This window comes from Oenanthe melanoleuca, chromosome 3, assembly GCF_029582105.1.
Source record: "Oenanthe melanoleuca isolate GR-GAL-2019-014 chromosome 3, OMel1.0, whole genome shotgun sequence".
Taxonomy (NCBI): Eukaryota; Metazoa; Chordata; class Aves; order Passeriformes; family Muscicapidae; genus Oenanthe; species Oenanthe melanoleuca.
Window position 1 is genome coordinate 5,185,740 of NC_079336.1, and position 26,284 is coordinate 5,212,023.

General features: G+C 44.7%; 2 protein-coding genes across 5 annotated transcripts; one reads left to right on the forward strand and one right to left on the reverse strand.

Annotated features, from left to right (window-relative positions):
- Positions 1-2,739: 2,739 nt before the first annotated feature.
- On the forward strand, positions 2,740-11,024 carry ENPP4 (ectonucleotide pyrophosphatase/phosphodiesterase 4). Of its 2 annotated transcripts, none has more exons than XM_056488888.1 (4): positions 2,740-2,933; positions 4,663-5,527; positions 6,431-6,601; positions 9,174-11,024. In XM_056488888.1, the coding sequence occupies exons 2-4, from the start codon at positions 4,705-4,707 to the stop codon at positions 9,536-9,538; spliced, it is 1,359 nt and encodes a 452-aa protein (XP_056344863.1). In that variant the 5' UTR covers positions 2,740-2,933; positions 4,663-4,704; the 3' UTR covers positions 9,539-11,024. The 2 variants fall into 2 exon arrangements, with proteins under 2 accessions (XP_056344863.1, XP_056344862.1); XM_056488887.1 differs by having other exon boundaries at positions 2,777-2,942.
- A 1,702-nt stretch (positions 11,025-12,726) lies between these two features.
- Positions 12,727-25,803, reverse strand: ENPP5 (ectonucleotide pyrophosphatase/phosphodiesterase family member 5). Of its 3 annotated transcripts, none has more exons than XM_056488885.1 (4): positions 25,338-25,803; positions 21,750-22,619; positions 18,521-18,697; positions 12,727-17,207 (listed from the first exon to the last, which is right to left on the reverse strand). In XM_056488885.1, exons 2-4 carry the CDS (start codon positions 22,612-22,614, stop codon positions 16,837-16,839), a joined length of 1,413 nt encoding a protein of 470 aa, XP_056344860.1. In that variant the 5' UTR covers positions 22,615-22,619; positions 25,338-25,803; the 3' UTR covers positions 12,727-16,836. The 3 variants fall into 3 exon arrangements, with proteins under 3 accessions (XP_056344860.1, XP_056344861.1, XP_056344859.1); XM_056488886.1 differs by lacking the exon at positions 25,338-25,803 and adding an exon at positions 24,393-24,482; XM_056488884.1 differs by lacking the exon at positions 25,338-25,803 and adding an exon at positions 23,651-24,272.
- Positions 25,804-26,284: the final 481 nt, after the last annotated feature.

Consider the following 26,284-nt stretch of genomic DNA (forward strand, 5'->3'; position numbering starts at 1 on the left):
CTCCAGGCTGAACAATCCAAATTAAATTTGTTCAAATTTAAGCCTAAATTTAATTAATCCAAATAAATTCAGAGTTTCTTCACCTCTACAACACTGCCAACTAGAGGGTATGGTTTCCCATCCAGAAATTAAGTGTTGTACTAAACCTAGAAACCCCTGAGAATATTTTGAGGTTGCCTACTCTTTACTTCCTGGCATTTACTAATGGTTTTCAAGCTCCAAATGCTCAGTTGTACTCCAGCAGTAAATCTGGACAGCTCTGGCAGCACCCAGTGCTTAGAACTGCAGCTTCTACAGGCAAATGTGGGCTAAAATACAGCAGAGAGATCAAGGTAAAGAAAGGCAAACATCTCAGTAATGCCCAGTTTTACTCCTCTTAATGTATGTATACATGTAACTTGCCCATTTCTTGTAGGCAAACACTGTAAATGGAAACAAGAACTGTTTTAAATGCATTAGATACATATTTGCTAGATCAGCTCAGAGTTCAGAGCTGCCTGCATGTGTCAAACTGGGCACACCGCATTAGGCTGGGCTTGTGAATAAATGAATACTGCAAATGGTTTTCAAAACACGTGGGCAAGAATAAACAAGAGATTACTCATACCTTTTAGGACTGAATAGCTGAGTGAGTATGTTGCAAAAGTAGGCTGGCAAAAGAGCCTCTATACTTAAAAGTTGTCTGCAACTGTGCATAAAGTTTTTAACAAGAACTCAATTGTAACTTGATGAAATTGGTGAAAATATTGCACCTGCTCTGTTATGCATTCACTGGAGCTCTAGTTCACTCTTTTTAACAAATATTTTTAAGGCACTAAAACAAAGTAATTTATAAAGGACATGTCCCTCCTCCACATGATCATGTACATATTCACAAAGCTGAGTTTGTGTAACCAAAAGGAGATTCAGAAAAAAAAAACACTCAAGGACCTTGACTTGAACTTGGCACAATAACATGTGAGTAGCTGCAAGAATTCTTATCTAGCTCACCTGGAGATGTTTTTTTCCCTCTTTTACAGACCTGTGTTTTGCCACACCTGCCACATTCCATAAATCAAGGTGAATTAGGGGTGTGTCACTTTATTCAGCCGATTGTACCACATTTTAGAGCCACTCCACAGCTGGCACACACAGGTAGCAAAACCTGCCTAACTCATACATATGTGAAAGCTACTAGGAAGAAACAAGCTGAAATCTACACCGCCTGCAGAACAAACATCTAGCAGGGTACACAGAATGAAATTCAGATCTGCTTCAGTCGGTTATGAAGCCATAAGCACGTCTTTTTCTCAGTTTTTAGGATGAAATTTAAAATAGTGATGATTTGTGCTCTGTGCTATTAAAGGATGTTTCCATCCTGTATTTACATAGAGCTGATCGCATTGTTTTGAGCACCAGTAACTTAACAGGTTCTGCAGAATTACTAATCCCTTCTCATAATAAAAACCATGGGAATGTAACATATTTGCCTTAATTTATGAAGTAAACTTACACCAGAACCCAAAACAGATCTCAAGTGGTACCACACACTGCTGCAGTGGCACTCAGAGTATATTCAACAACATGTGACAAATTCCTACCCATATTCTGAGTTTTAGGGTAAACAATTTTTTTTTTTTTCCACAAGGGACCACAAAAAGGTGATGTGTGTGAAAGAATATGAACCGAGCTGTGTGACCAAAAGGGAGATGGAGTCATGGAGCAGTCATGGAGGAGTCATGCTGACAAGCAGCACTGCCTCGAAAGGGGACACCTGGGGCTGCCGGGCACCTGCAGAGGAGACAGGAGGCAGGTTATGGGTGTGCTGGGAAAACACAGGGACACTCCCAAGGATGTGCCCACTACAGCCTAACCTCACGGTGCCCTTCTGCAACAACGGGAAGCCCAGCAAACTGCCCCAAAGGGAGCTGTATCCCACGGTACAGCACATCCCTCCCAAACCCCTGAGCTCCCTGAAACACCGCTTTGCTCTGCTCGGGAGGGCCTCATCCCACAGCCCCCAAGGCTCCCCTCAGCTCTGCCCCTTCAGCCTGGTGTGGCAGCAGGGCCAGGGCAGTGACTGTCCCTTGTCCCCTGTCCCCTCGTGAGGTCACCTCAGGGGCCGTGTCCAGTTCTGGAATCCTCAGTTCAGGAAGGAATTGAGGGGCTGGAGCTGTCCAGGGAAGGGAATGGAGCTGGGGAAGGGGCTGGAGCCCCAGGAGAGGCTGAGGGAGCTGGGAAAGGGGCTCAGCCTGGAGAAAAGGGGGATCAGGGGGAACCTTGTGGCTCTGCACAACTCCTGACAGGAGGTACCAAGTGACAGGACAAGAGACCATAGTCTGAAGCTGCACCACAGGAGATTTTTAGCTGGACATTAAGAATAATTTATTCACAAAAAGGGTGGTTTGACATTGCTGTCGAAGGAATCAGTGGCGTCACCGTCCTAGAGGTGTGTAAGGAAAGACTGGACGTGGCACTAAGACACAGGGTCTAGTTGACAAGGAGGTGATCGGACTTAGGTTGAACTCGATGATCTCAAAGCTCTTTTCCACCTAACTGACGGCGTCCCACTGGATATTCCTCTCCGCCCCCACAGCCTCCTTACGGCCCTCACGACCCCTCTCACCGCCCACCCCTCACTTCCCGCCCCCCCACGCCGTTCATCCCAGCGCCACGCCCCCCGCGCCGCAGCCAATGGGATGTCCCGCCAGCGGGCCCGCAGCCAATCACAGCGGGCGGAGCCCGCGCTCCCCGACGCGCTCCCGTGCCCCCCCCGAGGCCCGGCAGTTGCCGGTTGGGGCTGCGCAGGCGCTGCGCCCTCACGCCCTCCCCGCTGCCCCCGGTCACCTCCGGTCAGCTCCGGTGCCGCCCGCGCGTCGCGCAGCCGGAGCGGGACCTCACGGTGGGGCCCCGGCGGGGACGGGGGTGTCCCGCGGCAGGAGGCTGTGGGGACGGTGAGCCCGGTCTGAGTGCGGGTCGGGTGAGGGACGGGCGCGGGGGAAACCGACCCGGAGCGCCCGGTTGGTCGGTGCTGCCGCGTGTGTGCGCTTTGCAGGCGGAATAACCTCCGTTCTCAGCGAGCCGAGCAACGCCGAAACCTGGCCCGGGGGTTCGGGAGCAGGTGGACTAGTGCTGGTGGTATTTCACAGCTGGGCTGTTTTGCTGGGTTTGCCTGGCGTAGAGTTAATTTTTGGTTAGAACGTGCTGTTTGTGTACAAAAACACCAGTGCTGAGCAGCTTCGGAGCATTTCGAACGCTGCGGGTTTGCGTCTTCTGCGCTGTGGAAAACTCTGGTTCTGCTTTTTAAAGCACCTGACAGCATCGAGCGGGTGATTCGCCGCTGCGTTGCTCTTCCCATTTCTTTTCTCTTTTTTCTCCTCTGAACGGGCTGTGTCCCCCAAATGCTCCGTGCTAAGAGACGCCCTAATGCTGTTTTTACAATCCTTGTAACTTTTGTATCTTCTGCAGATATTTTAACTGTGTGAGACCAGGGCGGGAGGGAGGGCTGGCTTCCCGTGCTTTGAGTTCTCGTCACTGCTAAAGCTACAGCTAAAAAAGCTCCTCACACCTTTAAAATAAAACTGCCGTTTTAAGGAGTTTCCGGGAAAGGGTTGATTTTAAAAATGTTGGGAAGATAGCTGCTGTGCCTCCTAGAGTCACACTTTGTTTGCACATAAAGGAAGATAAAGGATAAAAGAAATACAAAGGGGGAAAAAATGCTAGAATGGGCTCTTCTTGAGAAGCAAATATGCTGCCTAACAACATTGCAGAAAGTTTTGTAAAACCTGAAGCTTCACTTCCTCTTTTTTTTTTTTTTTAAAGACAGAGCATCATTCTGTACCTTCCTGAACAAAGTGCTTAAGTCACACATAATACATTAAGAGGGGGGTAAAAGCTTACAAATCATACCTGGCACTCATAATAGTCATTAATTCCTTGCTGAGAAATACTTACCTCATAGCTAAGGTTATTAATTTGGGGTTTTTTTTCTTGTTGTTTTTTTTTTTTTTTTAATAGAGAGAAAAGTGTGGTACATAAAGAACAGGTTTAAATGCTGTTGTGGTAGATGTAGAGCAGCTTAGAAGTAAAGCTGAAGTAGAAGTTACTCCTGGTATTTCTGTGTATGAAATAACTAGTGAGTAAATGGGAATGTTGAAAGGCTGAAAAAACTTCAAGCAACTCTAGAGGGTGGAAACTGAAAAAGGAAAAGCAAGATGAAAGAGGAAAATTACCATAATAGTAGGAAACAGGCTTCTGACCTGAACACTGATGTGTAGTAAGAATTTAGGGCTGCAGAGGACTCTTAAATGTGGGTCTGGAGTTGTTCAAGTGCATGTGCTTAAACATGAGGAAAAATACTGATTTTCTGTCTTGGAACGTAGAACTGTAATAGGACACATACAACAATGGAATAACTGATCAAAAGAAAACAATTTTTCCTTTCATTTTGTCTGCAGTGGAAAAAAAATGACTGCTCATCTGTTTTAATATATGAAAAACTCTGACAATATGTGAGAAACCTCTGAAGTCAGTAGGGAAATCCACTGTTGACTCTAGTGTCTAGTGTTTAGATTGGGTTTTGGAATTACCTTCTGGGAGGAAGATGTATATAATATATAGCTAGTTAAACTGGTCACAGTAGGATTGTTTTGGTTACATGCCTTGTCTGTTTAAATTTTTCAGGTGCATCTGATTTCCTGCTGGAAGCACTTCAAAGTCTCCACAATGAGATCAATGTTGATGTTGTATTTTGCTGGAACCCTCATCTGTTGTGCTCACTCAGCTGGTGACTCAGTACCCAGGTTGCTCCTTGTGTCCTTTGATGGCTTCAGGGCTGATTACTTGGAAACCTACAAACTTCCTCATCTCCAGGAATTCATTGAGGATGGTGTGCTTGTCAGAGAAGTCACGAATTCTTTTATCACCAAGACCTTCCCAAACCATTACACCATAGTGACAGGTTTGTATGAGGAAAGCCATGGCATTGTGGCTAATGACATGTACGATGCAGATGCCAAGAAAGTATTTTCACAGTTCAACGATTCAGATCCCTTCTGGTGGGACGAGGCAGTTCCAATTTGGGTAACAAATCAACAACAAGGAAAGGGAGCAAGTGCTGCTGCAATGTGGCCTGGTAGTGATGTAAAAATCGACAACACCACCCCTCATTTCTTTATGAAGTACAACTTCTCAGTGAAGTTTGAGGAGAGAGCAGAGAGAATTGTTTCATGGCTGAACAGCTCTGAGCCAGTGGTCAATTTTGCTGTGCTCTACTGGGAAGAACCGGATGCAAGCGGGCACAAGTACGGCCCAAACGACACCCAGAACATGGGCAGAGTGTTGGAAGAAGTGGATAAACATGTTGGCTTCCTGATGAACAAACTGAAGGCAGCAGGGCTGTGGGACACTGTTAATGTCATCATAACAAGTGACCATGGAATGGCCTCCTGCTCTGCAGAGAAGCTGATTGTCCTGGATAAGTGCCTCGGGCGCAATAACTACACCCTGATAGACAAGACTCCTGTTGCTGCAGTGCTGCCAAGGCAGAGTATGTTTGGGTTTGGTTATTATTTTTTTTAAGGCATATACTGGGAATTAAGTCTTGTTTATATCACCTCTAAAAAGTACACAGTATGCTAGACTCTTCTAATCTTTTGCAAAACCTATGGAGCTCGTGTTGCAGAACTTTCACGTCATGAGTAAGCTAAAGAATGATGGTTTATTTAAAAGTTTGTTTTGGCAATCAGTGGGACAAGGAGAGTTTCTTGTCAAATTGCTGTGGCTGGTGCAGGTGGTTAAGAAAGTAGGTAGATACTTAGTTTGCCTTCTCTCCTGTTGCTCAGTCTATGCAGCTGTAATTCACAGTGAGCATGAAATAAACCCATGTGTTTATTCAGAATAAAAAATGTCACTGTAAATTTCCAAGTGAGAATCTAGTCCCAGCTTTGATCATTTTCCCACTTCTATTTCTGGGAGTGAAACCTAAGATTTTGTACAGTGAATTCCATTTTTTAATCTTTGAGTAGTCCCCAGCAGGCATGTCTGAAATCATGGCATGCTGGCCTCTCTGTGGCCAGACTAATGAACTAAGTGATTTATACAGTTTTTTTAAAAAAAAATATTTGCTGAATTGGATAAAATATTGACTACTTGAGGGGGTGACTGCTTTCTCTTGATTTCCCTGCTTGAATTTTGCCCTTCCATCCCAGGTGGTACAATGAGTTGTAGGTCCAAACCCACATCTGGGAGGTGTCTGATCTAAAATGAAAGCAAATTTTGAAATTCACCTCTACCAATATAGCATTTCATAAGGGAGTGAAAAAATCCTTTTCTGTGTGTTTTTTTTTTTAATAATTATTTTGAAATAATGCATCTTGGGTTTAATGGCAGATAATTGTAGTAAGCAGGAGTTAATTTCCAGCTGCTTAATGTGCAATATTTTCCTTGGCAGACAAAGAAGTTGTGTATAACTTACTCAAAAATTGCAGCAGTCACATGAAGGTTTATCTGAAGGAAGAAATTCCAGACAGATACCATTATCGCCATCACAGGAGAATCCAGCCCATAATTCTGGTTGCAGATGAAGGCTGGACCATCGTACAGAACGAGTCCCTTTCCAAGTGTAAGTGTGTGTTCCTCTGTGGTTTGTGTGGGTAAACTGCCTTGTTTCTGTTCCAGCCAGCTGCAGGATGGTTCTCATTTAGCAAGGGGAGTCCTGGCACTGTGCAGGTTTAGGAATTGTGCAGCATTTTCTAGAATATTCTCAGCCTGAGCCTGGAGTGTTTAACAGGTGAGGAGGAGATGGGGAATATTCTGTTGGCTGAAACACTTTGTCGTGTTTGACTTAATAGTCTGAGTTATCTTAGGCAGGTTAGCAGTCTGTCTCAAGCTTTCCCTGGAGTGTGGTTGAACTTTTTATTGTATATAAAATATATATGTAGGGGTGCATAAATCGAAGCATGCAACACACAACATTTAATATTACAGTACATGTACTAAAATGGCAGAAAATACTAAAAATAGTAGGAACACAGCAGCATGTTTGAAAGATAGAACTCAACAGCTGTCACTTCTCAGTGCCTTGCTAAGCTGTGCACTTTCTTCCTGCTAGAAACTCAAATTGCACATACATATATTTATATACATATTACATATAAATATGTATATATCTATATGTATTTCCAGGTGTTCCACACACAGGTTTGGTTTTTTTTTTTTTGGCACATATAATTTACTGAAACATGCAACAGTCACATGAAAGTATATCTCAAAGAAGAAATTCCAGATAGATTTCCTTGTTGTAATAGTCAGAAAATTCAACCTGTAATTCTGGTTGAAGATGAAGGCTCTGTGTGTGTATATGTTGTTCAGAAAGTGATAGGACAGATTCTTGGTAGGAAAATCCATTAATAGAAATAAATTACAAAAGTACCAACTTCTGAGAAGTTTCTGAGCAGCCAACAGTTCAGGCTGGTTGGTAGGGTCAGGGATATCCCTCCTGGATACTTCCCTGTGTGACTGCTGTTAGTGGCAGGGTGCTGAGTGGTGTAAAATCCTGGTTGCACCCAGCTTGGCTGACCTTACTGTCAGGTCCTTTGCACAACTAAATTCAGGTTTTTTCAGTATTTGTACAGAAGTACTGCTTTTTAATGCAGGATATGTTTATATTTTAATTTCCCCATGGATTTGCTACAGTCATCTTCAATTTGCCAACACATTGCACAGATGTTCTCTGATCAGAGTTCTCTTTTTCTTGTTTCTGGTTAGATTCAATTTCATGTACCTAAAAATAGTTGGTGAATATTTATAAGGATCAGCATTGTATGAAATATCAGTATGAGTATTGTATGAAGTAAATCTCTTTTCAAATCAATCTTATTTGTGAAGGCTTCCCAGAGTCAGGCAAGGGAGGTTTTAGCCTAAAAGCCTGTTTAAAGTTTATTGTCTTCATGGACAAAGTGGCAGCACAGTGATTGCCAAGTGTACTGGTAACTCCACACACCAGAATTCTACTTTAGAGGTGAAAAATTGTGAACTTCATTGGAGAGGGAACTTGGAGTTGCTCTGATCAGAACAAGTAGTAAAAGGCAGGGAAAACAATCTAGAAACATGAGTAAAAAAAACAAGATATGGTTACAAACAGAATGGTGGAGAACATTTAAAAGGACTAGTGGAAGCTCACTGAAGTGGTGAGTGTGACCTAATCAGTTGGAATCTGGATGTTTTGAATCAGAAGCTTCAAGGAAGCACTCAATGAAACTGTTTTCCACTGTTACTAAGAAATGGACTCAAATGCAGTCACTCAAATATTGTGCCGTGCATGCTGTGAGAGACTTCTGGCACCTTGGACAAGTGTTTCAGGAATGCTATTTGGAAATTTTACAGTGGCTGCTCTTTAGCTGTTTACAGTCCATCTTAAAAACCTACCAGATGTCCAAGTACTCCTGACCTTATAGCCACAAAGGTTTTCTGTGTGCCTGCCAGAGGCACAGTGATCATTTATCTTTTCATTTTGACTCTTTGGGTGTCAGCTGAAGTACCTTATCTGATAAGCATGAATTGAGGATATTTAATATGCTTGAACTGAACACTGTTAAGGGAAAGGTGCCTGATTTTTAATAAGTAATTAATGTCCACTCTGCAAGGAGAGTTGACTTTCCAAAATCTGAGAAGTAAAAGTTTGCATTCTAGCTACAAACTCATTGTGGAGTGAGTGGCAACCTCCCTTTCAACTTTGGCATGAAAAATGGAAGGGGAACACTGGGAATGTTAAGCACTGAAAGAGACTAATGGGAGGGAGAACCATGGGGGAAGGCCAGTATGGGAAAAGACTTGTGGGGTTTGGGGAAGAGGGAGGGAACTCTGGCTTCCTTCTGTGGCCGATCCAACAGCTGCTGTTACGTTGTGCTAACGCTCCTTTGGTGACAAGACGGGCTTTGGCAGCAGGGGGATGTGGAGGGAGCGGTGTCCCGCAGCAGAGGCTGTGGCAGTGACTGTGTGCTCACCTTTGGTGACAAGACGGGCTTTGGCAGCAGGGGGATGGGGAGGGGAGCACTGTCCCCGCAGCAGAGGCTGTGGCAGTGACTGTGTGCTCACCTTTGGTTAGAACGCGTGCTTTGGGGACAGGGGGATGGGGAGGGAGCGGTGTCCCGCAGCAGAGGCTGTGGCAGTGACTGTGCTCTGCCCCTCTGCAGTGGGGGACCATGGCTATGACAACGCCCTGCCCAGCATGCACCCGTTCCTGGCCGCGCACGGTCCCGCCTTCCGGCGCGGCTCCCGCCTGGGCGCCGTGGCCAACGTGGACATCTACCCCATGATGTGCCACGTGCTGGGGCTCGCCCCGCGCCCGCACAACGGCACCTTCGCCAACGCCAAGTGCCTGCTGGCTGACCAGTGGTGCATCAGCGTCCCCGAGGCCGTTGGCATCGTCATCGGGGTGTTTATGGTGCTGAGCACTTTCACCTGCATCATCATCATCTCCAAGAACAGAGTGGTTCCCTCCCGGCCCTTTGCCCGGCTCCAGTTACAGAGCGATGACGATGATCCTTTGATTGGATAGCGTGGGGGGAGCCAAGCCTCGCTTCCTACCTTGTGATTTCAGGAAAACAGTTTCAATTTGCACTGGAGGGCTTTCTTTGTTTGCACTTTATCTGTGTAAAATACTGTACAGGCAGACCCTGCTGATATGTGTGACTAGTGTAATATAAAAATATTTTTGTAACCAAACAGTGAACAGATGGCTTTTTGCTGGAAGAGATGCTTAACAAAATAATGCTGCTTAGTTTTTCGTTCAAGCCTCTGAGCACTTCCAGAATGAGACTGCAGAGTGTAATTAGCCAGGATAGACAAAGTGAATTTTAATATTTGTAAATGATAATTGCTTTTTTGTATTAAATTAATATTGATTACTTTTAGTGTTCTTGTTCTTGTGTTTAAAAGAAATAAACTTTATTGAGAGTTGGGAGTTAGTTTTGTTTCAAGCATACATTCTGGTGTGCCCTTAAATCTGGTAAAGAGAAAGTCCAAGACTTTTGTTTCTACCCTAAGTCAGCAACATGACAAGAAATTTCTGAGAAAGAAAATAGAAGTCAGTAATGAAGTAACTGGTGCATATCTCTTCTATTCTGAGCAATAAAATATGTGGTTCAGCACTTACAAGCCTGGGCATGTGGCTTTGACATTTCTGGATATGTGTTTCTGGATTACTTAGATCCACAGGTCCAGTTGGGATGGCACTACTGCTTTATCTCAAGAAAGTAATTTTAACCTGGAAATCTTTGAATTACCCAGTTTCATCAGCTGTAGATGTAAAATCACTACTCCTATACTCTGTGGAAAATTTTTCAGGAGTAAATTCTGCTGAAGGTGTTTTTGAGATAAAGGTGGTTCTGCCCTGTGTACCAGCTCGTAATTTTCTCTTGAAGGTTGTTGTGCTGAAAAGCAACAATTGAAAATTCGATTTGCATGTCATCAAGCAAGGATTCCAAACTCATATTTCAAACCCTGGAAATTTAAAGGAAGATGTTAGCAGATCTTATCTCAAAAAATAAATTCTCTGTAATGTTTGAGGTACATCTTCCTGATGAAGACCAGAGCTAACTCTTCTCTTAATTGAAACTCTTGATTCTTTGTTACTGGCCATCTAGTAACTTGGCTATAAAAAAATAGTTTGATTGAGAAATCCTTAGATGGTACCTTATCTTTCAGTGAGATTAAATTTGTTACTGCTAACGCAAAAAGAGAACTACAGTTAGCAAGTTCTTTTCCTACAAGTCTCATGTTTTAAAAAATAAAGTGACAGAGGTCCCTGGTAGCAATGAGGCTTCTCTTTCACAACTTCAAATTCATTGCCATTTGGTGTTAGCCACAGCCTTTTAGTGATCCAACAGCAAGGGAGCAGGAACTTTGGAGGGAAGGGATTACTTTGAACTGCCCACTGGAAAAAATAAACTTGAACTTTATAAATGTGTGGAAGTTTTAGTAATATGTGTCTTCCTCTCTAGAGATTCCATTGTTCTTGATTAAAAACACAATCCAAAACCTAACCAGTTCTGCTGCTTTTTTTTTTCCCCAAACTACTAATTATTACTTACTAATGCTTTACTCTGAATTCATCTGAATTTGAAAGAGTTCACATTAATTGAAAGGGGCTTAGGCCCTTTGAAAAATCTGTGTTGACAGGGTACAGGATTTTAGCCTGTTGATATTCTAGAGCAGTTGCTGGACTGAACACAATCACTTCCTCATCCTGCCATATTTAAATTAATTAATTACATGTACCAAGAGGTCAGTTAATGAGTAACTACAAAGGGAATGTGTTACAGGGTAGAACCTAGGCTTAGATATGCTATAAAAGGGAGGATGCTATGTTGGAGAAAGTTTTGTTAGGTTCTGGTAATTGTGCTAATCCAGAGTGGGATCCTCAGAGAGTTACTGAAGATGCTTTGCATCATCTGTGTTGGAAAGGTTTAGCTGAGTTTACCTTTCTGGCAGATCTCCTGTCCTCTACCTGTGAGTTTTGGGGGTTTTTTTTCTAGAAGCTAAAACTGATTAGGGTTAGAATTTTCTTCAGTCAGTTCCTTCCCCCCAGCAGCTGTCACACAGTTGTGGTCGAGGTGCTCTCAGTTCCTCTGTGCAGCCCCTCCCAGGCAGGCAGCAAAGGCACCAGCGAGGCTTTGCTGACCAGAACTGTAAATGCTGACTGAAGCACCATGGCAGAACTCCAGTCTGAAACAGGAATGGTGCTACAGCTGGGGAAATCAAGGTCTAAATGTATTTCTTCTCTTAGCTCTAGGCAGCCCCTTCTGATGAGAACTCTACAGGCACTGAGCTGCTGTGAAACCAGGAGTGGCTGTGTCTGCTGGAAATCCTTATCACCCTCTGTTCCTCCCTCCTTTAGCATGAAGATGAGACAATGGCTACTGTGGAAAGAGTTTAAAGAGGAAATTTAGATGTTAAGTAGGATAAACTATATTCCAGTTGCAGTGCTGATTATTTTCATATCCAAAGATGTGGTGTGGTCTGTAAGAGTGCTGAGTGTTCTTCCTGGCACAAAGGGTTTCACAATAGCTCTTGTACATCCAGTTTCATACTGATGTACAAATCAAGAGAATCTAGAAAAGACATCTTTCTGTTTTTAAGACATGCAGTTGATTTATTTAAGAATTATTATTTTTAACAATAGAGCCTTAAACATGACACAAGACATCCACTGCTTCATTCTAGCATGTATGAAGTACTTCTCATGAAAGCCAGTGGCTGATTTCCTTTTGGGCTGCCAGTTCAGAACAAGAACAGCAAAGCTGTGGCTTGTGCTTCCTCAAGGCTGAGATAAAGGGACAGCAGCATTTGTGCATTTGTGGCAGCATTTAATGACTTGCTAAATAGACACAACTCAGCAATGGTCACGCAGGGCAGGTTAATTCAGGGGAAGTTCCCAGCCCTTAACAGGCTTTGCAGTTTAGAGGGGAATAGGGGATATTTAGTGACACTTCCCAGCACTGGAGGCTCATGTTTTGTTACCTTGACTGCCTCCACACAGGAACTCTCCACACTGGGTAGAGCAGCCCTAAAACATTCTCCCTCTGGGGTTCCATGCTTTTTGGGCATGGAACAGCTCCAGAATTGAGCTGCTTTCACCTGACTACAGCTCTGAAACACTGCTTTCATTAACTTGCTGCCTACACGCTGCCTGTGGAAATAAACCAACTTTGTGTATCTCCAAGGACCAGACCACAGGGACAGATGTTTATGCTAATATGCATGGTAGCATCTTTTATTGCAAAAAAACAGAAATACAGGTTTGTCATTAGGATTCAGATTAGGATTTCATTATGGAAAGGCTGATACTGCTATTGAATTTATCATTTTCATGTGTTTGCAACAGTTTTTATAGTTTACTACCTAATAAATGCTTATATCACCTTTACTGTAGGGCAAACATGCCATGAAAAGTTTTTACACCAGCACAGATATGGTCAGCACAGCATCCCATGGCATTATTTAAGCAGGAAAGAAGACTGAGAAGTAAGCCTGTTAAATTTCCATTTTACAAAACACCAGGATCCAACCACAGCACATTTGTCCCTGACCACATGCAGGTCAAGATTGTGCTGTTCACACTTCTGACAGTGGTCAGGGGGGCAGGGGGGTTGAAATGAGCTGATCTTTAAGGTCCCCTCCAACCCAAATTACTCTGATTGTATGAAAAGTCAGTTTGCACAACATTTCATCTTACAGCAGGCTTGGCAATTCTGGGTTAATGGTTGGACTGGGTGATCTTAAAGGTCTTTTCTAAGATAAGTGATTTAATGAATCTGATTTCTTGTAGCAGCACTACTGCAGCTCTTGATCAAGAAAGTCTGAAAGGTGGTTTTTTTTCAGTAAAAGAAACTGGATTCCCAATATTGGTAACTGATAGCTGTTTTTTCCATATATGGCAGCAAGCTGGGAAACAAGAAGTCTGTTATATAAGAACTGTGACCTAAAATTCCAAAGTTCCATCACACTTCCAGTTATTTTTAACAAAGGCATACACATTGCAGAGTCCAAGGAATATCTGAGATGCATACAAGTTGAAACCATTCTCCCTCAGTCATCTACCCCAGTTCAAGTTTGTTTTCCAGAAGTGTTTTAAATGAAGCCAGCACTCCATGCTTGACAGCATTATAGCAAAGATGTATTTTAACTTCAGCGTTTCCAAACAAGAAGAAACAAAGAAAACATTTGACATTTGTATGTTCCACAGGTCAGTAATGAAACACATCATGCATCATTCTCGGTTTCCAAGTTTAAGTTACAAGCAGTACACGGTGTACTTAAATTCTCTTTCCAATAAACTTGTTTGTACATCATAAATTGTATCATATACACAGAAACCAAACCCCATGTCCCCCCTCCCACCTAAAAAGGTGTCTGACATCACATCAGAGACAAAGCTATTTTTCTCCAGTGGCATCATCTGTGCTTTCAATTTCATTAAGCTCATACCCAGCAACTTAAAACAGTTGGGCAAATGCCCTAACAAGGAACTACCCAAGAGGTACCTGCAAATACACCTAAGAATAAAGGAAATGTTTGACCCTAATCTGAAATATCCAAGTGCTACAAGATTCCCTTCTTATTTTTTTTTTTTTTAAACAAAGTGTTATTTTGCCCTCCTCAAAGATGGGCCTCACAGTGCAATACAGAACAATGACATCAACAATTTTCACGTTCATGTCCCCAGCCTATTCTGAGTATTATTGTTTCCAAACCATTTGTTGGGGGAAACCTACTGCTCTATCCTTGCTGCTTATTTAGGAAGGTAAATCTAAGTCCCAAATGACTGATCAACACTGAAACTTTGCCCCCTCCTTAAAATCAAGTGTCACTTTGGCTGATGATAGAACTACACTTGCCACAATTAAAGTAGGGTTTAATGAAAAGCTCTGAGATTACAACCCAGTAATTTTCACATCTGCCACGATCACTGCTATGAAATCACTGCAACAAGAAGAATTTCTACTGAAGCAACTTGTTCCAAAGTGCAGAAGCTACAGGTGAGGGTTATGGCATTATTATGACAATTGTCACTGTTATTGCCTTATCAAAGCTTGCAGACCTTCCTTTAAACACACAATACATTTGTGCTACAATTAATTTTTAAGCTGCAAATAAGCAAGGAAAGGTGGACTCAGTGCATCAGTTTGCTGTGTGCCATCCACTTTTTGGAAGGTGGGTAGGGGAGGGATTAGTACCAACTCAGGTTGGGGTTTTGTGCTCAGACTTCACTGATCCCTGAAAACTGCTGTGAACACGTTAGTGGTGTGCTGGCTCAGCTGGAGCCCCTGCAACACTCAGTTTTACCTGTGCCAGCAAATTCAACTTCAGGCACAGCTATTGGCCAGCTGCACTAAGAATCAGCCTCACAGACCTTCTCCTTCAGTGTTTTCTAAAGGAAATGGCAATGCAGGAAAACAAGGCAGTTCACAGCACAGGAAAAGCACTGAGTCAGCTGGAGTTCACAGAATTTCATATGCATCCATCCCCCAAATCAAGGGCTCTCTTCCAACAGACCTGCATTTTCCCTACCTTCCCAAAGCTACTATCACAGCTGAACTTTCAGCATAACCCTTCAGTTGGGCTATTTCTTTGCCTTCCCTCTGAAGCATTTGCTGCACCCAAATGTGCCCTCTGGAAATGCCCACATCTGTCTGCAAGACAGCTTGGTGCTAAGCAAGTGTCCCTGCCATCACTGAGGAACACAACAGATCTTCATTAAGTCTGGAATTTAGCCCAGCAAAAGGGATTTTGTATCCCAGCCCTCCCCATGCAGTACTGACTGTCAGTCACGCCCTTGGTTTGGCAGAGCCCATCCAAAGCTGAGGTGTTCCATCCTTGCCCTCTGCTGGGTGCTGTGGATATAAACATAAATTGCATTTAAAAATACCCGGGGCTGCTACTTCTGCACTAATTTTGGAAGTTTCTTTCTCCTTCGGGCATTGTACTCAGCAACACAGTGCTAAGAAATACTATCATCTCACAGGAGAAGGGGAGAAGTCTGACAATAGACAACTTTTCTCACTTCAGAACGTTTTTCATACAAACTTTAGTCAGCAGATTCTCACCATTTAAGTGAGCTCACAAAACCCCTCACAACTAGACTAGCAAGAAGATTTATTGCCACACACAAAAGAATGAGAATATGTACCTTTGTTGATACAGAATTAATATTTCTCCCTGACAGAGGCTTTCCTCTGGAAAAATAAACTCCAGTCTTACACCTTTTCTTTTGTTATTAAAGTGTGCTTTTTAGATATAAGAGGCTATATGGATATATGGCTTAAGATTTATAGAGCTGCCCTTTAAACTGTGTGTGTAATCCTGATCATCCCATTCCAAGGCCCACCCAGACAGAGCAGATAAAGCACAAGACACAAGTCAGACTCACAATCCCCAGTAGCAGACCAGGGACAAGCCTGACAACACTCTGAAACCAGCCTGAGCATCCTTGTTCCTCAACTTGTTCACCTCCTTTAGTACCACAGAAATAGAAATATACAGGTGTGGTGCTTGTATGTGTCTTTATCCTGCTAGCTGCATGGAACTCCTAGAAAATTTAGTGCAGTGTATAGGAAATAGAAAAAAGCAAAGACCTACATTTACCTGAAATGTGGTAAAAATCTGTATTTACTTGAATAAATTTTTACAACATTAAGAGTCAAGCAGTTTAATGCTGATTGCTAAAGGCAATACCACTTAAGATTTGCATGTTGGGGCTACAGTTGACACAGTAATTTGAAGAAATATATGTAACTCTAAACTTAGACAACTAGCACTGCATGACCTAGCTGAATAATAATGTTCTTTCTTGCAGGATTTAACCCACCAAGTTATCTGTAATGGTGATCCATGCAAAAGCTTCCTTGGGCAGGGAAGAAATATACTAACAAAGAAGTTTAGTACCATTCAGTGACTTGTTAAAATCAAAGACACTCAAAAAACCCCTCGAAAAATAAAACAAAAACGAGGGTGGGAAATTAAATCACCATTTAATAGTCTGTGAAGTGCACTGCAGTTGATGTTATTTCCCTAAAAACAGCCATAATAAGGTATTTGAGGCCTATTGTCACTAGAGGTCTACATACACACAGAGCTTCCCAGGTTTACCTAAGATATCTTCAAGCCCTGGAGGATGAAGTGGCTGCAGGGTGAAACAGGATCATGCTCTCTCTCCATCCTTGGTCTGTACATGCCCCAGAGTACCAATGGATCAGCATCCATCTCCCTTCACTCCACATATTCCTGCTGATCCATTGTTTATTTTCTTTGTATAAGCTTGTTTTAAGCCTCAAACAGGAAATAATCCAGGTGTTATTAATCTTGCAGCAGTGGCTGGGCAGCTTCAGTGTGTTGGATTTGCATGGAATTTGCTTGGGCGAGGACAAAATGCTTAACAAAAACTGCAGTAAAAACCAGAACAAGCAAGCTGCCCAGGAAGACTCCTATAACAGTGGAGTAGGAATCTGCTCCACGGGCTCCAGGAACTCTCTCAACAAGTATATCCTTCACAGCATTTAAGGAGCCATTGTTGGGCAGTGGGTTGATGCCAAGCAGATGGCACAGTAAGGGGTACAAGTCCGTAGCATTCATGAATTGTTTGGTGGCATTCTTTCTGAAAGCAGGCCCAACTGCCAAAAAAATGGGATGCATTTCTGGTATAGTGTTGTCATATCCATGATTACCAACTAGAAATAAAAGATAGATAAAGGTCAATATCCCAATGTTGCAAAACAAGCATTGAACATTTTCCTCGAATTAGCAGAATGCAGAAAAGGCAGAGGCATCCTCAGAGAGGCTTAGAAGAATTGTTTTGATTGACAGCACAAATGTCTCCTAGCAAATACCAAGTCTCAGAACTACAAAGAGGAAATACCTAAAAAGCCCACAATGGAGAGCACAATTTAACAAAGAGGGGGAAAAAGTGAGCTCATATGGCAGTAACAGCATTGTCAATGGCACACTATGTACACCGAAACTTCCTTGATTTTCCTCAAGGAAAAGCTCCAACTTTGCAACTGGTCCAGATCTACTAGAGAGAATTTAAAAAAACATGTAGAGTCAGACTGTCTGTGTGACTCCAGGAAGACACTTTGACATTTTGTCCAATTTTGTGCACCATCAACTCCTCAACAAGGAAGAAGAACTCACTAGTGGGTGTCCAGTGCCCATTCCTGACAGGGGCATTAAAAAACTGGGAACATGTAAAATGCACAGTCACAAGAAGGTGCTTTCAGCAGTTACTAAAAATCATGTTAAGTCTTGCTGGTAGCACTCTTCAGGTTCATAACCAGCAGCAAAGTTCAAAAGGTTCTCAATTAGAAATGTAAGAATTGACCATATCTTAGGTGTCTCTGTGCTACCTATAAAAAATCTCAAAACTGCAGGTGAGGAACTTGAAAATCCAAATCACCTAGAATGCCTTTTTTTTCCCCAAGGCAAATAAAATCACTGGTGTGCAGTAACACAACATCCAAAGACTCTTTGTAGCAATAGAATGAGGTTACTCTAAATGTAGCACCCACACAAGCTGAGAACTTTCAGAAAATGTTCTTTTATCTTCCAAGCCAGCCCAACCCTTCTCAAGTAAGTAAGCAAAACATGATGAAACAACCCTATTCACCCTTTACTCAACACATTCAGTTAATTCAGTTACAACTTTCCTTTTTAATCTCTCAGGAAGTGCTTGTTGCTTTGCTACATCCTGAAAGATCTCAAGTATGGGGCCACTAAAACATGTAATTGATCTTATCTCAGTAAGTTTTATGTTAAAAAAACTAGTAAGTGCAGTTACTGCACTTACTAGCACCTAACTAACAGTAGGGTGCTTCCCATCCCATCAAGGGAAAAAATTATAAATTTCACACACTTTCGTTTTCCCTCCCAGCCTTAAAAAAAAAATTACAGATGAACATTGGGTGTTGATACTAGGAGAGAAAGTACCACAAAAGGTCCCTGCCTTGGAAGATACAGCAAAACACTATAAAGACAGAATACTTACTGAGAAAACCATCAGTCTTGTTATGTACAATTTCCCATCCTTTATCAGCCACTGCTAAGATGGGCTGAATTTTAATGTTGTGTTTGTAATGAAATCTATCTGGAATCTGCTCCTTTTTATATACAGTCATGTTGGGATGAGCATTGGCCAAAGCTTCATATACTTCTTCCAGTTTGCCTTCAAACGAACAAAAGAGAGAAAAGACAAAAATTAAACATACCAGTGTGTTTACTGAACTTGTCAGTAGTTAAAATACAGCTGAAAGCAGAGGGCAAAATGCACTTCCCCAGAAATGAATTGTAACTGTAAGAGACAACAGTGTGGGCACAGAAGTTCCCATGAGAAATACAGAGCCTCAGTCACAGTAAGATCCCCTTTAATACCAGACTTTACAGCCTGTTCCCAAGCAATAACTTGCCTTGCTAATTTTAGAAAAAAAAACCCACCCTAATTTCACAGTTATCAGAATGTAAGCTTCTCACAGGAATGAATTAGAAAGCATTTAGTTGAGTCCTGGAAAAGGAACCAAACTGTCCTAGCTCCATGCAAAGCCTGAAAGCAAGAAGACAGCTCCTAAACCTGTTTGTGAGGTAATGGCTGCTTTCAGGCCAAATTCTGTCACCTATCTGGCTGTGACAACAAGTGACACTTTTCATCTATTTTAAAGGGTTTGTTGCTTTCCTTTATTATTCACTAACAGCCAACAGCATGAGCTACTCCTCTGTATTCCCAGTGCCTGCTCCTTTCCCTTCCCTAGTCACAGTGAGTGCAAACCCTCAAGAGCTCTACTCACACTGAATAAATAGGCATTTTCCACCCCCAAGCCTTTATTTATTTCCAGTTTCTGAGCTTGCCTTTCCAGTAAAAGCCAAAACCGGTTGGTGAAGCTGGCTGGAATAGAACGTGCACAGAATGGAGGAACCAGAACAGACAGCCAGGAACAAAAGCAAGTTCAGGAATTGACATCTGACCAAATGTCTTCATCCCCCACCTCCACTTACAGCCAGATTCCTATTGAGTGCCATGGAGCACACACAACAGACTCCTGTGACACACCAAATCCCTCAGCTCTGTGACTCAGGTAGGTATTTGTGCTGAATGCACAGTGTGTCTGCAAGCCCCTTTCAGACTGCCATTTCCAGTATCCATGGAGTTTTGAATGGGTATCAGTGAAAAAAGTATGGGAGAAAGTGGCCAATGCTTCTAAAGAAACCATCTTCCTTTTCCCCCTCAGTTCCTAGAATCCAGTACAGAAATTCTGAAGGAAAATACATTAGTATATACATTCTGAAGGAAAGAGATTAATGTTTCTTATCTGAAACTGGCACCTAAAAAAAGAATCACTAAATTAAGAAAAAAAACCAAAGGTTAAGATGAGACAGCAAAAGCAAAGGTATCAGAGATAGTTACAGCAACAAGAAGAGGGACTGTAATGCAGCATTTCTAGGAATATATTAGTAATAAAGTTAGTTTTGCTATGCCAGCTTTCTATATAGAATGGCAGGGAAGAGAAGCCCCAAATATACCAAACTTGATTTTACCCTAATTATTTGAATTAATATATTTATAATAAATGCAAGAAAAAGGCCAGCATCACCAGCTGTGGTACAGGTACCTTCTTTATCTAATTAGCTCCCCATACACACTTAATACACCAGTATGGTTAAATACTGGCTTTAATCCATCTCTTGGGGAAGCAACAGACAGTCAAAGAGTTAAAAGAAATTGCTGCATTTTTAAGCATTCAAACTTTTTCTCAATCTCATTAAGTTTTTCCATTCCCTTGGTTTAAGAAAGACAGACTGAATAACAGGTGAAGAATCAGTGTCATGTACTTAAGCATATATTAGCTCATACCTAAACTGACAGTGAAACTCATTGTATTGTAATAAAAAACACATCTAGTACCAGAGAAGAAAAGAATTTTTATCTGTGCTCAAAACTAATTTTTATTTATTGCTAGTGTAATAAATACCTGAATCTCTGGGCAAAATCAAATCCAAGCTGTCTCTGAAATCCACCAAAATGGCTTTTTTACTATTCTGTCATCTAATTGCAGCAGAGATACAGTTTCTTTTAGCATTTAGCAGACAGGAGTTACACATCTTTAAATTCTCCTTTACTGCATTAGGGAGGTTTCAGCACTAAAGTTTACTTTTACAGTTTCTCTATTTGCTAATGAGAACATCTTGGGCAATCTGTTTGCCTCTATGGGGATGAAGCTCCCAAACTTGGCTCTTTTATCACCAAAGGGAGAAACAGCACCCAGCTGCAGGACCTGACTGTGCTCAGGTAGCAGACACCTCAGTTTGGGCATACTCACATTTTAGTCTGGAGTATTCTCCAAATTAAAAATTACAAGATACATTTGTTCATGCACTTACAGGTCACTTCATTCTGCAAAATACTCTCCTTGCTTGGGCATTAAATACAGAGTGCTGTCTATCCATTAGTGATGCAAATGTTACAGAATTCTTAAAAAACCTTTCAGACATCTTTCCAGACAACTTCCAAATTAGCACTTTTTTTGTGTGGGCAGGGATGTTACTTTCCAGGTTAACACTTTTGCAACAAGTAGTTTACAGTACTTGATCATCAAAATAAAGAGCAGATGCATTAGTGACACTAAACTTACACCTGACACCTCAGCAACCTTTCAGTGACTGCAACCAGATTTCAGATTTCAACTCCAACATTGTTCTTGCTCATCTTTATTTCAATAAAAATAGTATGAATGTAACTGGCTGGCTGCTCAGCATGACGGGGAAAAAAACCTCGAGTGAACTACAATAGCTGGCAGCTAATCAAATAGCCAACACAGGCTTTCTTTTTATCAAAGATCCCCATCTGTTCTCAGTTTACTGTTTGAGTTAGAAATATAATTCTTCCACTATGGCTACAGCATCTTGATGAAAGGCAAGATATGTAACATTCAGGTGTTATCTATCTAGAGCACCATTCAGCCTTGATAATGCCATTAGATTATCTTACTTCTCACAAGGACTAAAGGATCCTTAGCAATAGTAGTCAACAGCAAACAGATTTGTTCCCTTTTCTTTTCTGAAAGTTAATCCAGGCTTTTGACAGAGCCTGCAAAAAGAACAAAGGGATCGTGCAAGTACTCCTTGTTCAAAGCTGATGTCCTACTGCCATCAGTGCTGCTACCACCAACTATAAAGTTTGGATACTCAAGTACCTCCTCAGGGAATGTTACTGCTGTAGCTCCTACCTTCTTTTGGCAAAATGGCCACTGTAGGGGAGTGGTCAATGACTTCATAGAGCTCTCTGCTCACATACTGATCAAGCTCAATGAGCCTTTCTGAGGACGACTGTGACATTCCGTGATCACTTGTGACTATGACATTTATCACGTCCCACAGCTTCGCCTTCTTCAGTTCAGAAATGAGATATCCCAGTTTTCTGTCAATGTCACTGATTATCGCTCCCATAAGTGGGTTTTCTGGGCCCAGCAAGTGGCCCATCTCATCAGGCTGCTCCCAGTACAGGAGACCAAAGTTTATGGCTTCTTCTGATGTAAACCAGTCAATGAGCTTCGCTACCCTCTCTTCAAAGGGAACAGATTCATTGTAGGGCATGTAATGTGTAGGCAAGACTCCATGTATCTTCACATCTGTCCCAGGCCACATAGCAGCACCAGATTTGTGTCCTTCCCTCTGGTTTGTCACCCATATTGGGCTGGCCTCTTCCCAGAACTTGGAGTTGTGGGTGTTCATTTTGTTCAGGGAGAAGGTTTCGTTCAGGACGGGGTCGTACATCTCGTTAGCGATGATGCCGTGGCTCTCTGCATAGAGCCCAGTCACCAGCGTGTAGTGGTTGGGGTAGGTCTTGGTTATGAACACATTTGTGACCTGCCTGACGTGCACCCCGTTCTTCATGGCATAGTGGAAATTGGGAGTGGACACTCTGTAGATGTAATCCCATCGAAACCCATCAAAGGACACCAGCAGTACTCTGGGCTGGGCTGGCTGGAGAGACAGTGCACTTTGAAGAAAGAGTAAGAAAATTCCCAGGACTTTCCAATAACTGCTCATGGCTATTCTGGAAGGTACCTGTCCCCTCTTCTGAGGCATCATGGCATCTGTTGAGCAGAGACAGAAGTTGTCAAAGTCATAACTTAGTTTTAAGATTGAGTGGCTAAAATATTCCTTATGTACTTATATACTCTAAGATGTATTTTACAAAAGCATGCAGTGAGAGGACAAGGGGAATGGCTGACAGAAGGCAGGGTTAGATTACATACTAGGAAGAGATTATTTACAGTGAGGGAGTGAGGCCCTGGCATACAGAAGCTGTGGCTGCCCCATGCATGGAAGTGTCCAAGGCCAGGTTGTACAGGGCTCTGAGCAACCCAGTCTCGTGGAAGGTGTCCCTGTCCCTGGCAGAAGGTTGCAATAACATGAGCTTTAAGGTCTCTTCCAACCCAAAGTGTTCTGTGACCCTAATTCTGATCATAAGACTTGAGGATTTTGACTGCTCCTAGCTATGACAGATATTCCTCATCTAACAGCCCTTATTATGTCCTTATCTGACAAAATATGACACATAATTTCACATTGTATTGGCTTATGCTCCCTGACCCAGTTTCCTTCTGTTCTTCCCAAACAATTTCTTGTTTAAAACTCAGATTTCTACTCAAAGCAAGATCCCTGTAAGAACCCACACACAGAACTTCTCTGTCTGTAACTGACCTATAATCTCATGCTAATATTTCCCACTTTTTGCTCAACATCATAATTTAACCACAAGACCAGATATTGCTCAATCCAATCCTGAGAGTGGGCTGTACCAACATTTCTCACAGTTCTCTTTAGGTTCCCATTTTTCAGCAATCCTCTGGGACTCAATCACCACTGAAATTCAGCTGGAAAACAGTGAATTTGCAACCAATAAATCCATTTTAATATTCAGGGTACATAAATATCCTACTGAATATAAGAAGTTATAGTACAACAAGCATCTGGGTACCACTTCAACAATGGATGAGATCTGTGGTTACCCCATCCCTGGAAGTGTCCAAGGCCAAGTTGGACAGGGCTTGGAACAACCTGGGCTGGTGAAATCTGTCCCTGCCCACGGCAGAGGCTTGGAATGAGATGAGCTTTAAGGTACCTTTCAACCCAAAGCACTCTGTGATTCTAGGATTCTGTGATTTGCAGGCAGTCAAATGTTACTCCAAACTTCTGTCTCTCTTGGAATTAAAATCCAGGCCTTGAGTTCTGCTAAGAACAAACTGACATTCCAGAGATGTAATTCCCCTTTCAGCAAACAAAACAGACCCAAAGGCTACAGATTACCTCAGATCCACCTGATGGGGGATTTTTCCAGCTGAACCTGAAGGACGAAGGGACAACACAGTGTTGTGTTCACAGAATCCCAGCTGCCAAATTAGACACAGCCCATAAATTCCCCTGCTGGGGAGGGACAAGTATGGATTGAAGCCCTCTCAAGTGAAGTCTCTACTTCTGAATTTTACACGACTAATGATCTCAGCATGATCTATAATTCTATTATTCCAATTCCTTAACTGCACACTCTCAATAAATAATATATGGCGGGTGGTTTGGTTTTTTTCCCCAAGGCCTTCTCACACTGCTCTTCCCCGGATACAGCCTAAGCACATCTATTGACCCTGGTCAGTGCAGAATTCGGCACCGCAAAACTCTGGGGACGCGAGAGGCTCTGTAGGGACGAACGCAGCGGCCTGCCGAGGGCAGGAGCTGCCGCACGGACACACGGACGGACAGGACAGAGCGAGAAGCGCCGCGGGGTCCCTGGGCGGCCGCGGGAGCTGAGCCCGGGCGAAGGCCGAGCGCGGGGGCCACTCCCCGCACGCAGCCCCGAGCCCCGGTACCTGAGGGGCCGCGGAGCCGCGGGCACCCCCAGCCCCAGCCCCGGTACCTGAGGAGCCGCGGAGCCGCGGGAACCCCGAGCCCCGTTACCTGAGGGGCCGCGGAACCGCGGGCACCCCGAGCCCCGGTACCTGAGGGGCCGCGGAGCCGCGGGCACCCCCAGCCCCAGCCCCGGTACCTGAGGAGCCGCGGAGCCGCGGGAACCCCGAGCCCCGTTACCTGAGGGGCCGCGGAGCCGCGGGCACCCCCAGCCCCAGCCCCGGTACCTGAGGGGCCGCGGAGCCGCGGGCACCCCCAGCCCCAGCCCCGGTACCTGAGGGGCCGCGGAGCCGCGGGCACCCCCAGCTCCAGCCCCGTTACCTGAGGGGCCGCGGAGCCGCGGGCACCCCCAGCCCCAGCCCCGGTACCTGAGCGGCCGCGGAGCCGCGGGCACCCCCAGCCCCAGCCCCGGTACCTGAGGAGCCGCGGAGCCGCGGGAACCCCGAGCCCCGTTACCTGAGGGGCCGCGGAACCGCGGGCACCCCGAGCCCCGGTACCTGAGGGGCCGCGGAGCCGCGGGCACCCCCAGCCCCAGCCCCGGTACCTGAGGAGCCGCGGAGCCGCGGGAACCCCGAGCCCCGTTACCTGAGGGGCCGCGGAGCCGCGGGCACCCCCAGCCCCAGCCCCGGTACCTGAGGGGCCGCGGAGCCGCGGGCACCCCCAGCCCCAGCCCCGGTACCTGAGGGGCCGCGGAGCCGCGGGCACCCCCAGCTCCAGCCCCGTTACCTGAGGGGCCGCGGAGCCGCGGGCACCCCCAGCCCCAGCCCCGGTACCTGAGGGGCCGCGGAGCCGCGGGAACCCCGAGCCCCGTTACCTGAGGGGCCGCGGAGCCGCGGGCACCCCCAGCCCCAGCCCCGGTACCTGAGGGGCCGCGGAGCCGCGGGCACCCCCAGCCCCAGCCCCGGTACCTGAGGGGCCGCGGAGCCGCGGCTCCGGCCCGGCCCGGCCCGCAGCGGCCCCGGCGCCGTCACAGCGTGCGGGGCGGGCCCGGCGGCGGGGGACACGGAATTACGGAGGCACGGCGGCTTCGGGGTGGGGAAAGAGCGCTGAGATCACAGATCCAGCCTGTGACCGAGCTCCACCGGCTCAGCGGAACCGGGGCCCTCCGTGCCGTGTCCAGTCTTTCCTTAAACACCTCCAAGGTGACTCCACCGCTTCCCTCGGGAGCTTATTCCAGTGTCTAGTCATCATTTCTGTGAAGAAATTCTTAATGTCCAGTCGAAACCTCTCCTGGCTCAGCTTGAGGCCATTTCTCTCATCCTGTCCCTGTTCTCTGAAGCAGAGCCGGACTCCCCCTGGCTGTCCCCTCCTGTCAGGAGTTGTGCAGAGCCACAAGGTTCCCCCTGATCCCCCTTTTCTCCAGGCTGAGACCCTTTCCCAGCTCCCTCAGCCTCTCCTGGGGCTCCAGCCCCTTCCCCAGCTCCATTCCCTTCCCTGGACAGCTCCAGCCCCTCAATTCCTTCCTGAACTGAAGATCCCAGAACTGGACACGGCCCCTGAGGTGACCTCACCAGAGGACAGGGGACAGTCCCTGCCCTGGCCCTGCTGCCATACATGGCTGGCACAGCCCAGGAGCCATTGGCCTTCTCACACACCTGGGCACCCGTGGCTGGTTCAGCCACAGGTGAGGTGAGCTCGGGTGGGGTTTGGAGCGGCTCCCCGGCACAGCCCTTGTGAGGTGCCAAGGGGGAGACACAGGTTGTGAGGGTGTTGTTGCATGTCATACATCAAATCGAAATTAAATAGAGATAGAGCTCGGGCAGGACTGGCTCAGTTGTCACCTGACTGTAAAAACAAGGAGTAAAATTCATTCTCTGGATCTCTGGAAGTGCTTCTTCAATGAAAAATAATTTTA

Coding starts and splice junctions, on each gene's coding strand:
- ENPP4 (XM_056488888.1), top strand. CDS start 4,705: ATGAGATCAATGTTGATGTTGTATTTTGCTGGAACCCTCATCTGTTGT. Junction 5,528..6,430: donor TGCAGTGCTGCCAAGGCAGA/GTATGTTTGGGT, acceptor TTTCCTTGGCAG/ACAAAGAAGTTGTGTATAAC. Junction 6,602..9,173: donor GAACGAGTCCCTTTCCAAGT/GTAAGTGTGTGT, acceptor GCCCCTCTGCAG/TGGGGGACCATGGCTATGAC.
- ENPP5 (XM_056488885.1), bottom strand. CDS start 22,614: ATGATGCCTCAGAAGAGGGGACAGGTACCTTCCAGAATAGCCATGAGC. Junction 18,698..21,749: donor GGCCATTTTGCCAAAAGAAG/GTAGGAGCTACA, acceptor GTTCGTTTGAAG/GCAAACTGGAAGAAGTATAT. Junction 17,208..18,520: donor CAAGACTGATGGTTTTCTCA/GTAAGTATTCTG, acceptor TTTTATTTCTAG/TTGGTAATCATGGATATGAC.